Here is a 15,204-nt window from a genome sequence, read left to right on the forward strand (position 1 = left end):
AAGATCCTGGGCACAGACACATGTCCATATCAATATAAAAAGACAAACTTGATACAAATTTTCTTCTATTAGAATATATACAACTCTACTTAAATGACAATCTGCATAAAAAACAACTGTAGAGTGATTCTTTTGATTAATTCCCATGCTTTATAATTTATGTGAAGGAGCCTTGGTGGCACAGTGGTTAAGCACTTGGCTGCTAACTGAAATACTGGTTTGAACCCACCAGCCGCTCTGCAGGAGAAAGATGTGGCAGCCCGCTTCCATTAAGATTATAGCCTTGGAAGCCCTATGGGGCAGTTCTACTCTGTCCTGTAGGGTCGCTATGAGTCAGAATCGACTCAACTGCAATGGGTTATAATTTATGTAAAACATATTGAAGGCAGAGTTTTGTTTTCACATTATTTACCTTCATTTTTTTCCTCTTCTTGTTCCTCTTTCTTCCCTATCTGCTTTATTATTCTTAGTATTTTGTCTTTTTATTCACCCAATGAACACTGACGGCGTCGGCACCACGGCTGAGACACCGCACTAAGTCAGCACAGGAGATACCCAGCTGCACTCGGCCCACCCCCTCCTTCTCACACGAGCTCGCTGTCAGTCCTGGACGGGCAGCAGCCACTGCGAGCAACTGTTATTCATTCATTCAACCTAATATTTTTTGATATTATGTCACTGTACCATATAACCCCTGATGAACATCAGGGGACAAAATAAGTCCTTACTCTGCCAGTGAGGGAGACAGTATAAAGAAATAGATAGATATATGTCATGAGGTGATTAGTACTATGAAGAAAAGTAAAGCAGCTTATGAGGATAGAGTGGGAGAGAGGATGCTTATTTTAGACAAAAGTGTTAGGGAAGGTGACATCTGAGCAGAAACTTGAATAAAGAGAGAGGTAGGCCACATAGATAAGTAAACCTGTTGCCTTTGAGTCAATTCAGGCTCATGGTGACCCTATGTATTGCAAAATATAACTGAGCTCCATCGGGTTTTCATGGCTGTGACCCTATGGACAAAGATCACCAGGTCTTTCTTCTGAAGCACCTCTGGATGGGGGCACTTAACCATTTGTGCCACCCAGGGACTCCATAGATATCTACAGGCAAAGTATCTCAGACAGAGGAAACAAGTGCAAAGGCCCTGAGGTAGGAACAAGCTTGGCGTGTTCAAGAAACAGCAAGGAGAGCCCAGTAAAGGTAGAACGCAGGAAACGGGAGGGGAAGTGGAGTGGTAGGAGATAAAGTCAGACAGGTACCTCACCTGCTGGAATAGGTGAAAGGGATGGGCGAAGACAACCAGTTACAGGATCTCTACTGTATAAACCAAACCAAACCCATTGCCATCGGGTCAATTCTGACTCATAGCAAGCCTATAGGACAGAGAAGAACTGCCCCATAGGATATCCAAGGCTGTAAATCTATACGGAAACAGACTGCCACATCTTTCTCCCATGGAGCAGCTGGTGGGTTCAAATCCCCAACCTTTTGGTTAGCAGCCAACTGCTTAATCACTGGGCTACCAGGGCTCCATTGTATGCTGACCAATGTTCCAGTTCTCTATGAGCCCTGGCTCTGTGCTACTAAGTTTGGATCCCATCTTCCTCATTCTCTAGGAATCCTGTAATAGGCTACTAGCAATTAAGTAACACTAGATATTCTCTCTATTCCAGGCCATTTGAAGGAGCCATTGAGGATAATACTAGAGGCATCCTATCCTGTCTTTAATTTATTTGCTGTTTTAAAATTATGCAAGAGAAAAGAAGTGGGAGAATAGTTCAACTGGTGTCAAAATACAAGCATCTGTGTAATGTTGAGTTTTCTCCTTAAGTCTCTACACTTCTCTCTCCACATCAGTGATTCTCAACCCTGGCTGCAGAATGGATTCCACTGTGGGGCTTTTCATCTAGACCCCATTCCAGAACAAATGAACCAGAACCTCAGAGAGGTGGCATAGGGCATCGTAGTTCCCCCCACCTCCCAAGCTCCCCAAGTGATTCTACCGTATAATCAGGGGTAAGAATTCCACCACGGTGTCTCACTTAAAGATCTCATCAACTTGAACAGCAATGGTTGGTTCGCAACACTGGCTGCTAAGCTGATCCACTTGGGAAGATTCTTTTTAAATACCAATGCCCATGCCCTACCCAAGACCACTGAAAGGGAATCTCAGGAGCGGAGCCCACGTCAGTGTTTGTTTAAAGCTCTCCAGGTGTTTCTAAGGCAGGGTTGAGAACCACTGATTTAACAGGCTCAAATCTCTAACTGATTTATAAATTCTTACCTAAAGGCATGTACTCTTTTGCAATCATATAGCTTTGGTTTTTGCAAACTAAGAGCCCTGGTGGTGCGGTGGTTAAGAGCTCGACTACTAATCAAAAGGTCGGCAGTTCGAATCCACGAGCCACTCCTTGGAAACCCTACGGGGCAGTTCTACTCTGTCCTAGAGGGTTGCTATGAGTCGGAGTCTACTGGGCGGCAATCGTTTTATCTCAAACTGAACAAATTTAAAATGTGTCATGGATTGAACTGTGTACTCCAAAAATCTCTGTCAGCTTGACTGGGTCATGATTGCCAGTGTTGTATGATTGTGTAATCTGATGTGATTTCCTTCTGTGTTGTAAACTCTATCACGATGATGAGGTTATACTGATGACGACTACAAGATTGGATAGTGTCTTAAGCCAATCTCTTCTGAGACATAAAAGAGAGAAGTGAGCAAAGACACAGGGGAACCTCATACCACCAAGAAAGCAGTGCCGGGAGCATCCTTTGGACCTGAGGTTCCTGCGTTGAGATGCTCCCAGACCAAGGAAAGACTGATGCATCACAAGGACCTTTCTCCAGAGCCAACAGAGAAAGCCTTCTGGAGCTGATGCCTATTAGACTGTGAGAGAATAAATTTGTTTCATTGAGGCCATCCACTTGTGGTATTTCTGTTAGAGCAGCACTAGATGACTAAGACAAAATGGCACACACAAAGTTTCCCCCAAAACTGGGTCCCCATTTTTTGGGGGTCCTCATTTCTAACATTAATATTACAATCTACTCCTTTACTTCTTAATTTGAAATTTGTTTAATAAGAGTAATGCATGTTTAAGGGGTAGTGAGTTTCTGTTTGGGATAATGAAAAACTTTTGGAAATAGTGGTGGTTGCACAACATGGTGAATGCAATTAATGTCACTGAATTGTACACTTAAAAATGATTAAGATGACAATTTTTTTTGTTATTTTCAGTGTGGTGGTTCTGCAAAAAACTAAAAATAGAACTATCATACGCAAACCAAAACCAAACCCGTCGCCGTGGAGTCGATTCCAACTCATAGAGAACCTACAGGACAGAGGAGAACTGCCCCATAGGATTTCCAAGGAGCGACTGGTGGATTCAAACTGCTGACCTTCTGGTAAGCAGCCGAGCTCTTGTGACCTAGCAATTCCACTCCTAGTTATATACCCAAAAGACTCGAAAGCAGATACTCAAACAGAGACTTGTACACTAATGTTCATTGCAGCACTATTCACAATAGCCAAAAGGTGGAAACAACCTAAATGCCCATCAACAGACGAATGGATAAACAAAATGTGGTATATACATACAATGGAATACTACTCAGCTAACAGGAGCAATGAAGTCTTGATATAAGCTACAATATGGATGGAGCTGAAAGACATTACGCTGAGTGAAATAAGTCAATCACAAAAGGACAAATATTGTATGACCTCACTTATATAAAAAGACAAGAAAAAGTAAATGTATAGAGAACAACGTTTATTAGTGGTTACCAGAGTAGGGAGGGAGGAGGAAAGGGGGGAGTTAATGAAGATGGAAATATTGAATTGATTAAGGGTAGGATTGCACAGTTGATTATTGTAATTGCTGTCAATAAGTTGTACACCTGTAAAAAGTTGAATTGGCAAAAGCTGTGTGATATACATATTTACAATAACGAAAGAGAAAAAGAGTAGCTGCTGAGCCTACTTATGTACAACCAAAAACTTCATGGGATTTGATTTCTTGGTTTGGAGGTTTAGGGTCATAGTTTCATGGGACATCCCAGTTAATTGGTCTAATAATATGTTTAGTGCTTCTGTTCTACCTCCTAGTTCGTTGTGTAGTGCCTGGGGTCTTAAAAACTTGGAAGCAGCCATCCAAGGCACAACGATTGCTCTCTATTCGCCTGGAGCAACAGAGGGAAGAAAGAGAGTTAGGAATAGGAGGAAGATATGGCATGTGTGGCTAATTGCCTCCATGAACAACTGCCTCCTTTTCCATGAGACCAGAAGAATTGGTTGGTGCCTGGCTGCCATTACTGAACATTTTGATCAAAGATTCTCTAGAAGAATCCTGATCAAAAGGGAGAAAATGCAGAACAGAATTTCAAATTCTTATGGAATCTAGACTTCTTGGAGCCATGAATGTTGGATGAACCCCTGAAACTACTGCCCTGAGATAATATTTAAACCTTAAACCAAAAATATCCCTTGAAGTCTTCTTAAAATCAAACATTAGTTTAGCTTAACTAGTACTAAATGTCTGCCTTGAACACTATGCTCATTTAAGAACTATCTACACAGGATCAAAATGATAACAGCAACTTGCAAGATTAGATAGGAAACTTAGGGGACAATGAATTTATGTCAGTGGGAGAGGAACAACTCAGAAAAGGATGGTGAGAATAGTTGCGCAACTTGAAGAACGTAATCAATGTCACTAAATGGTACATGTAGAAATTATTGAATTGGTGTATATTTTGCTGTGTATATTCTCAATAAAAATAAAAAAAAAATTGTTACATTTTACCAAAATAAAATTTTAAAAAATATATTTTTTTAAATGAGTCCCTGGGTGGCACAAAAAGTTAAGTGCTTGACTACTAGCCAAAAGGTTGGCAGTTCAAACCCACTCAGAAGACAGGTCTGGCAATCTGCTTCTGCAAGGTCACAGCCTGGAAAACCCTAAGAAGCAAGTTCTATTCTGCACACACGGGGTCATCATGAGTCAGAATTGACTCCACAGCAACTAATAACAATGCGTGTTTATTATTTTATTTAAAAATTCTACTGTAAAGAAGGGGAAAAAAACCCAACTACTACCATAGCCACTACATTCCCACTTCCCAGAGATGATCTCTATTAACAAATTCTTTGTGTATTTTCCCCATTTTTTTCTTGGAATTTTTATTACTTTCAAGGTCGTTTATCGTTCTCACAGCATCTCACAACCTTGTTTCTCGTTCATCAGCCAATGAATTAAAAGACATGTACTTTCAAAGTATTTCTCTAATAAACCTGTTTTCCTCCATTTATCCTGTCCCTCAGTAGCACCTATCCTGTATCTCTTCCCTACAATCCCTCACGTGCATAATCACACGCTTGATCACGACCCACAGTGATCCTTGTTTGCCATCAAGTAGATTCCAACTTACAGTGATCCTCAGTATCTATGGACAATCAAATGTCTACAGATTCAAGTCCAAATATTTCAGCCCAACAAAGATCCCAAGGGTGACACTAACTTCCTTTTTCAAGTCTACCTTTCACTAATGCCCTGCATAAACCTTTCACTTATCATTTAGCAATGACTTCAGCTGGAGTAAATAAAAAAACAAATGGGAGCTAATTTTCTTAACAAGTTAAGTCTGGAGGAGGCAGGTTTGGTAGCAGCACCCTATAACATCAACGGTCTCTGATTTCCTTGGTCTTCCCCTCAGGGTCAAAAGAAGGCTGCTAGAACCCTAGCTTCAGCTTTAATTCAAGGCCAAAGAAAAGGAAAGAAAAAGATTGCACCAGACATTTCTGTTTCCAATGACCACAAAAGAAAATGTTCCCTAAAATTTCCTGACACTTCATTGGTTAGAAATGTGTCACATGAATATCTCTAGCTGCAAAGGAAGCTGGAAATGCAAGTATGTTGCCTAGGGCTAGGCTTAGCCATGCACAAGAAATTAGGGTTCTGTTAACAAGGCATATGGATGGTGGCTGTATACTGGCTACACATTAATCCAGTGTTGGAACACTTACTAGTCCTTAAATATTCTTGATTACATGCCTTTGTCAAACATGGAAGAAAAGAGAGATGGAAGGAGTAGGACTTGGCTACAGACACCTTCTCAGCATTTTTTCTCTCTGCCTTTTCCTCCACTTGTGACACTGGACATCTGTAGTTGGTTAACCATTTACTCTGAAATGGGGATGCCCACAGCTGGGAACTTCAACTTGGTTGAAAGCCCCTGAGGACCATATTAAACAGCACTCAGCCAACATCTTTTGCTCGCTACTCTATATCACATTTGCACTTCTCTGCATTTAACACAACATTTAATTTTTTTTTTTAAAAAAGAACTCTGCATTACAACCGTATCAGAAATTTAATAACTTTGTTTTATAAGTTCCTGTGCATTTTTCTAACTCCATTTAGACTTACGCGCTGCATTCTGTATCTTTTAGAGGTACTCTTTCAATATCAAATAAGAAAGTATATGAAGGAGAGAATTTTAGATTTTCGGTGCCCCATTCGGTGGAGAAACGAGGACAAGGAACAGGTGGAAAGGCAGTTGAAAGAAATGGACAGCTGACCTCTTTCAAACGAAGAAAACTCCCAAGTCTACAGAAAGATTGTCTAAGATATAAAATTAAGGCATTTCATTGCTGGATCCTGTTGGGAAACTGTATCCTCACTTTTAACAAGACCACATCAAACCAGGGATGGGGCTTCAGGGCCAAAGGGTGGGGAAGGAGGAGAGTGGGAGGTAGGATAGTGGGAAGGAAGGATCAATATGAAAAGTACCCACAAGGCAAGATGAATGTTATAAAGGTAGATTAAGAGATAGAAAATGGTGGTCCTATAAAATCTACCATTTCTCTTTCCAAAATTATAAATTTCAATTTTTATTTGCCTCATCACATAAAAACCAAAGTAAAACCCATTGCTGTCAAGTCGATTCCAACTCATGGTGACCTACGTGTTACAGAGTGAACTGCTCCTTAGGGCTTTCTTGGCTATAATCTTAATGGAAACAGATTGCCAGGCCTTTCTTCCAGGACTGCTGGGTGTGTTCAAACTGCTAACTTTTAGAGTACAAACCATTTGTGCCACCAGGGACCTTGCCTCATCACATATGCACTATGAATACATCCATCATTATGTCGATATGTAAATACATGAATGTAGAATGTCAACAGACACCTTCCTTTAACTAAAACCTAATTTACAGAAATCTAAATTAACAGAGATTACTTATATTATGAATTAATTCTTCACTTTGCCAAGATTTTTTTATGTATAATGAAAGGTCTTTCCTGCAGTTGTTATAAAGTTTAATCAGGAAAAACTTTGTTTATATCCTTTAAGGAATTTACTATTTAAAATGAGCCTTGTCTTTGCTGTTAGTTGCTGTTGACTTGATTTATTATACCATGCAGAGCAGAACTGTGCCATAGCGTTTTCAAGGCTTTAACCTTTTGGAAGCAGATCACCAGGCCTGTCTTCCAAGGTGCCTCTGCGTGGGTTCAAACCACCAATCTTTCGGCTAGTAGTCAAGCACTTAAACCTGTTGCTGTCGAGTTGATTCCAACTCACAGTGATCCTATAGGACAGAGGAGAACTACCACATAGGGTTTCCAAGGTGGATTCAAATGCTGACCTTTGGGTTAGCAGAAGAGCTCTTAACCACTGAGCCACCAGGGCTCCAAGAGATTATCAAATAGGAGTCCCTTTTATCTCATTCTTTCAAGGACCCGTATCTCAATATCTTAATCCCCAAAATGTATGCAGACCTTAATTTTCATAGAATGGCAGAGATTATAGGGTTATGGAAGATGTTATCTTTCAAGGACAGGGAATGACCCTGACAGATACAACTCACCAACTTACTTTAGCAAAGGAATGACTATACGCTATTACATTTTGGTTTTTAAAAAAATCCTTTTAGCAAAGACCTTGTCTTAAATTTAGTTCTGTATTTCTAATGGCAAACACAGTCCCTGCTGCATGTGTGTGTGAAACTGACGAGTCGTTTCACTCTATCTGAACCCTGCCAGGATGTGAGATCATTAGGACACTCTGTGCTATTGATGATAAATGACAGTGACTGAAATAGGCAGCAGGGGGTAGAAGGGAGGCATAAAGATGAGAAGCAAAAACCTCCATGGTTGGAGGAGTGGTGGTGATAATGATTTATAAAGAAAATAATAATACATCTTATATTTATTTCATGATTTTCAAAATACTTCACAGGAGTCTTATCTCATTTGCTCCTCAAAATTCCCCTGTAGTAGGAGATTTAATATATAAACCTCATAATTCAGAGAGAAAAGGAAATGCAATACTTCTACTGTAAAATGTTATGTGCTGCTTAAAGGGAAAAATTACCAGGTTAAAGTGTTTCCACAAATAAGAATGAAGGGTTATACTTAGGCAACCAGATAAATATCTGGCTTAATTTTCACTAGCTTGTCATTTTCAAAGGAAATTTTGGATTCAGGAAATAAAATAAGCATTTAAATGTCAGGAAAATTTAGATATGATGAATGTGTTCTCTCTCCCCAAATAATTTCACCCTCCCTTCAATACAAAAAATAAAAACTCAAACCCACTGTCATCAAGACGATTCCAACTCACTGCGACTCCGTAGGGTCTCCACGGCTGTAAATCTCTAAGGAAGGAGACTGCCACATCGTTCTCCTGTGGAGAGGCTGGTGATTTCGAACCGCCGACCTTTCGCTTAGCGGTCGACGGCTTTAACCAGCTCGTCCTCAGGGCTCCTACCCCTCCCCCTACCCTCAGGATTTAAAACGCACGGCAGCATTTCTAAACTATTGTGTAAGCCACATGGTAAAAATTCTCCCCCCAGATCTCAACAACAACAATAAATGGATTTACTCAGTTGAATGTGTTTCAGACATGTTATTTCAGGCACTTAAGCTCTGGCAAACAACTTACCTTAAAAGTCTCCACCACCCCTTTTGATCCTCCTTCTCTCGGACATTCTGCGGAGCATCTGTGATTGCAGTCCTTAAAGAAGAAATAAAGCTCCATTAAGTAAAACCTGGTGGGAAATTGGGGCTTGGGGTAATCATGACTCACCATGACACCGTGTGCTGTGCTCCGGTACCCAAGCAAACAGGAAAAGGAGAGCAGGAGGATCAGGAGGCTCTGATAATCAAACAACCAGGCACTGGCCCCACACAAGAGCTTCCTGCGACTGTTGCCCTGCACTTTCTACCCTGTCCGAGGTGGTGGCTTTTTGTCCTCCTCCACTGGCTTAGAGCCGACCGGTCAATTTCCAGGTTAGCCCTACAAAGCCAGAGTTCACCAGCAAAGAACAAAAAGACAATTGTTTCACTTATATCCGAGTAAATAGTTGAGGCTAGGGTTTTAAGCCATTTATAGAAAAATCTCCTGGGCGCGCTCAGCCTCGTGGTCTTGTCAATCACCGGCGCACAATAGCAAGCTGGGAAAAGGGATGGGGACGAGTGCGAACCATTTTCTCCATAGGCAGGGTCCTCCAATTCAGGCGCATCGACATCAAATCCCACACTTTAAGGACACAGGGCATAACTTGATGAATTAGGGAGTTATTTCAAAGATAGTGAAGGACACAAGGACAATGGAATGGGGACGAATTGGGGAACGGTGCAGACATTTAAAAAAAATAAAAATAAAAACGAAACCCTAATCGGCTAAATTACTACAGGAGGAAGGAAAGAAGGCAAACCAAGGAGGCAGAAGGCTGCAGTCAAAATATTTTGAGGTGGCGAAGGCACGGTGGATGCAGCTGTCAGTTTTGGCCTCCCAGAGATCTCGCTCCCGCCTCCTCCCCCAAAGCGGCTTCCATGGCTACCCGCAGGTCCCCTTGAGCGGGTCACCCGGCGGCGTGTTCGCAGGGCGGGACTCTAGATTTCAGGTAAGGATGTGGGAAGAGGAGACCGAGTGGAGGCGGAACGGTGGTGGGAGGCAAAGCAGGATGGTGCCGCAAACGGCAGCAGTGCACACGGCCGTGCCCGTAGGCTTTGAAGACCGGGTTCCAAGCCTCTCCCTCCCGCAAACGTCCACGGTCGGGGTACCTGGCGGGCTAGGGTTGCGGCGGCGTCGGGCGGGCTGGCCATGGGGAGGCTCCAGGCGCGCGGGGCTGCAGAGGGCGGCGGAGGCGGCACGCAGCGCGCGGCTGGACGCGAAAGCCGGCGACGCGACTCAGTCCCGGCGCAGAGCGCGCGCGGAAAGGGATGCCACAGCCCGGGGCCCCGCGCCAGAGACAGGCGCAGGGAAAGCCGGAGCCCCTCCAACATCCCTGGGGGAGGAGCCTCCAACGGTCTTGTCCCTCTTTTTCTTTAATCCGGAAAACCAAAGCCGTATTCCCTGCCACCGGGTTTCGTGTTGGGGCCCAAGAGTGCACGCCGCGAGAGAGCGGTTTTCCAAGTGCAGGCACTTATCGAGCATCGTTATTTACCAAATAACCTCTAGGTGAGCCGAAGCGTCCCTGCGACAAGATGAAAGAAACCTCAGGGAAATTCAGGGCAGCTTTTCCGTTGACCCCGGATCAAACCGACCAAAGGCAGTTTCTGCCCCCGACAGTTTGCAGCTTAGGGTTGGTATTTGTGCATTGGCTCTTGTCCACTACCAACTCCCCACGTGCAGACTAAAGAGGGAGAACGTGAATCTGCTTTGTAACTCGGGGTATTGCGGGGCCACCAGTCTACCATCCTCTAAGAGCTGTTTCTGTCACCTAGACCCAGCCATTCATCGTTTTCAGGCAAAATAGACTATAAAGAGATCCCAGTCGTACTGTTTGGGTGGTTTACTGATGTAGGCTCATAATAGCAGTAATTGGAAAAAGGACTGCGAAAGAGAAATACTACTAGGTTTAGAAAGGGAAAAAAGAAGATTGAAACAGCTATTGTCTGCTCTGCTGTGTTCTCCCCGGACAACATTAGCCTAAATTATGAGCCTTCTCGGCTTCTAAATTAATAGGAAGTGAGTGATAACGCCGGCTGACTTGACCTTGGAAAGGTGGAAGGGCAGTTTATTTTGGGTAGGAGCGATTAAATCCGGCTTGGTTTTAGAATTGATTTCCTGCAGCCCTAGAAGGCAATAGAGCTCTAATTTTATCAATTCAGAGGGAAAGAAAGAAACAAAACACTCCTCTTCCCTTCCCTCTTATGCTGTGGTGGGATCCCAAGTTCCAAAGACCACACAGAGCCCAGGCAGGTCACGTGACATCATAGTGGGTCGCTGAAGATCAGAGTAAAAAAATAGGCTTTATTTTTTAGGGCAGTTTTAGGTCTGTAGAAAAATTGCACAGAAAGTACGGAGTCCCCGTGTACCATCCCCAACAGTTTCCTCTATTGTTAACTTCTTGCATTCCTGTGTTACATTTGTTGGAACTGATGAACCAAATCTGATACATTATCATAATAATTTGCATCAGGGTTCACTCTTTGTGTTGTACAATCCTATGGATTTTGATGAATGCGTAATGTCATATATACACCATTACAGTATCATGCAGAATAATTACACTGCCCTAAAAAGGCCCAATGGTGATGGAAAACTTGAAAATGGATAAGGGTGATGGTTGAACAACAAGATGAAAGTAATGAATGTCACTGAACTGTAGATGGGAAGAGTTGAAATGGCAAATGTTTTGTTATATATACATTTACCATAATTTAAAAAGAAAGTCTGTGTATTCCACCTATTCAACCCCCCACCACCACCACTTTCCTTGAATTTTTGCCAGCCACTGATCTTTTTACTGTCTCTATAGTTTTGCATTTTCCAAAATGTGATATAGTTGGAATCATAGAGCATTTTCAGATTGGCTTCTTTCACTTAGCAATATAATTTAAGATTCCTTCATGTCTTTTCATGGCTTGATGACTCATTTATTTTAACTGCTGAATAATAGACCTTTGCATGTATGTTCCACAGTTTGTCCTCTTAGTTGTTAATGGACATCTTGGCTGCTTCCAATTTTTGGCAATTAGGAATAAACCCAAAAAACCGAAACCTACTGCCATCGAGTTGATTCCAACTCATAGCAACCCTTTAGGACAAAGGAGAACTGCCCTATAGGGTTTCCAAGGCTGTGATCTTTACCGAAGCAGACTGCCACATCTTTCTCCAGAAGAGGGGCTGGTAGGTTCGAACCACTGAACTTTTGGTTAGCAGCCGAGCACTTTCACTACTGTGCCACCAGGGCTATAAAGCTGCTGTAAAATTCAAGTACAGGTTTTTGTGTGGACATAGTTTCCAACTCATTTGGGTAAATACCTAGGAGCTCGATTGCTGGATCATATGGTAAGCCTGTTTAGCTTTGTAAGAATCTGCCAAGCTGTCTTCCAAAGTGGCTATATCATTTTGCATACCCCCACCCCCCAAAAAACAAACAAACCAAAAATGTACAGGCTAAGTAAACACTAGGGTTGCCAGTTTTCGACCCTTACCCATGGTTAAGAGTGAAAAAACGTTAGTGGAAGAGTTATAAACACTTACTTTTTTTTAATTGAAAGTCTTGAATGTCTACACTATACTTTCATTCAAAGCCTGTTTTTTCTAATGTAGACAATACCCAATCCCAATTTTCTTGCTATTTTAAAACGTCTCTGGGTGGTGTAGTGGTTTGCACTCTACTAACCTATTTTAAGTGCTACCTATAATTGCTGCTTGTCAAATCAGTCAAGAAAGAATGCTATTATTAAAGAATTACCTCAGTGCTGACCTTTCCTCCCCTTCAGCTAGGAATTTCATGAAAGTGCCATCTGTATTAACTGCTTGTATTTCCTTCCCCCTTCAAGAGGCTATGGAGTTTCTGAGTGGTGCAAATGATTAATGTGCTTGGCTGCTAGCCAAAAGATTGGCGGTTCGAGTCTACCCAGAGGTATCTTAGAAGAAAGGCCTGGTGATCTACTTGTAAAAACTCAGCCATTGAAAACCCTGGGGAGCATAATTCTACTCTGACACGCATGGGGTTGCCATGAATTAGAGTTGGCAACTGATTTTTTTCTTCCAAAATGCCGTAATTTGACTTCTACCCAATTATTCCACCCAAACAAGGTGGGATAGCCTTTATTTTGCTCAACCCAATGGTTTTGCTTCTTGTGCCTTTTCATAGCTGCACCTATATGCTGAGAACACCCGAATATATGTTCAGCCCACCTCTCTCCTGAGCTCCAAGTACTTAGAGTCAAAAATCTGTCTAAAATACGTATGTATCACATATCTACCATTTGTCAGGCACTGGTCTAGGTGCCAGCGATGGGTTCTAAGCATGTCCCAATCCTAACACCAGGGACTGCCCTCAACCCAGAAAGAAAGATGTTAATTATGTTAAAAGGTGTTAACAAATCTCACAAACAAATGTTTAAAACTGGTATGTACCTACGCTATCAGTGCCTCTAGTAATGGAATGTAACGTAGTCGGAAAGCCCTGGAAAGTCAGAAAGTCTTAAATTATCCTTAAGAGAACTGGAGGATTAGAAAAATTAAGGGAAGAAAGGACGAAGAGTGTCTTGGATGAAAATGTGTTCCAGGTCAAAGGAATATCTCTGAGGAGGGAAGGAACAGGGTGCTTACAAAAGACCAAAATACAGCCTGAGTGGCTGGAGTGGAGTGAAAGGGAGAGAGTTCGGTCCAAGGTGAGGTTGGATGTGTAGGCAAGGGTACATCCAACCAGTAGTGCCTTAGACAGAGAGTTGAAGATTAAAAAAAAAAAAAAGGCATTATCATGGCTGTCATACAGATGTAAAATGAACTTGTATTAAAGAGTTTAGCTGATTTAATGAAGTAGTCAGGTAGATGTTAAAACTGACTCTACATTTACAGATCAGGAATATAGAAATGAATTGTAAAACTAGCTTCTTCCAGAGCCAGGGAGAGAAGTCACCTGAATGTGATTTAGGAAATAATATTGGAGTTATTATTCCCTGTCCTTGAGCATAGAGAATGTGACCCAGCTGGAGCTGGGCTCACAAGGACACATCAACTAGGCCCTGAGGTATAAAGACAGTAGATGGGACAATCTTGGAAATCATCTTTCGGGGAAGAAATATATCTTTTAGGGAACCTTTCATATAAAACCTATCAAACAGAACACAAAAAAATTTCTACGCTTCTTCTGTTAACATTTAGTGAATAGAAATTTGTTGGACCAATGAAGACCCTCCTGACTGTCCGTACTGAAACCTAAACCAATGATTGTTACGAAAGACAATTCAAAATGTAGGATCACAGTTTCTAGCCAATCTGTGAAAAGGTGAAACTTTCAATGCTTTTGCCCATTTGGAGTGTTAATATATACTGATGACTCTATAATGGTTTCTGGACTCAGACAAACAGGGCTGTGGCAGCATGCTTGTCCATTTTCTCACTTTTGTCTGTTCTGTGATATTTCCTTAGACTCGGGCAGACATGGCTCTGGCAGCATGGTTGTCTGTTTCCTACTTCTGCCTCTTGGACTATATGCCAAATAAAACTTTCTTTTTGCTTTACTAAACTTTGTGATGTTTTTCCCCTACAACAAATGTCAACCTTCAGAGTTTATTTGCATGTTTACAGGTTAGAATTATTTTGCGTTTCTATCAGTTATCAGTTGTCTACACTTTACAGAGTGATAAAATAGCTCTGATTTCCATGGAATCAGAATCAGATAATAGTGAAAGATTTGCTCTAAACAATGCACAGCTTTCCAATAAAGTCCAAATTTTTCCCTACAGTAAGGTGACCATGTAACTTCGTCATTCAAGGAGTGCTATCACTAAGGCATAGCAGGAGTAAACCAGATGTATTAGTCACTTTACTTAAATGTCACATTAAGAAGTTCTGTCTTTACAGTACACAATACTGGGAAGTCAGCATAATTTGACCAAGGCAAGATCATGGAAGCTGCATAGACACATCCAGACTCCCTGAGGGACTGAATTACTGGGCTGAGGGCTGGGGATCATGGTCTTCGGAACATCTAGCTCAATTGGCATAACATAGTTTATAAAGAAAATGTTCTACATCCTACCTTGGTGAGTAGCGTCTGGGGTCTTAAAAGCTTATGAGCGGCCATCTAAGATACTCCACTGGTCTCACCCCATCTGGAGCAAGGGAGAATGAAGACAACCAAAGGCACAAGGCAAAGATTAGTCAAAAGAACTAATGGATCACAACTACAAAAGCCTCCACCAGACTGGGTCCAGGGCAACTAGATGATGCC

At 42.0% G+C, this 15,204-nt stretch overlaps 1 protein-coding gene across 1 annotated transcript in view; it reads right to left on the bottom strand.

The window, feature by feature from the left end:
- Positions 1 to 15,204, bottom strand: part of BCAT1 (branched chain amino acid transaminase 1) — a 123,785-nt gene that overhangs the window by 70,639 nt on the left and 37,942 nt on the right. Inside the window, exon 2 of the mRNA XM_023738016.1 lies at positions 8,946 to 9,017. Within this exon, the coding sequence (XP_023593784.1) occupies positions 8,946 to 9,017 (72 nt within the window). The remainder of the gene's footprint in view (positions 1 to 8,945; positions 9,018 to 15,204) is intronic.

This window comes from Trichechus manatus, unplaced genomic scaffold (assembly GCF_000243295.1).
Source record: "Trichechus manatus latirostris isolate Lorelei unplaced genomic scaffold, TriManLat1.0 scaffold00112, whole genome shotgun sequence".
Classification (NCBI taxonomy): Eukaryota; Metazoa; Chordata; class Mammalia; order Sirenia; family Trichechidae; genus Trichechus; species Trichechus manatus.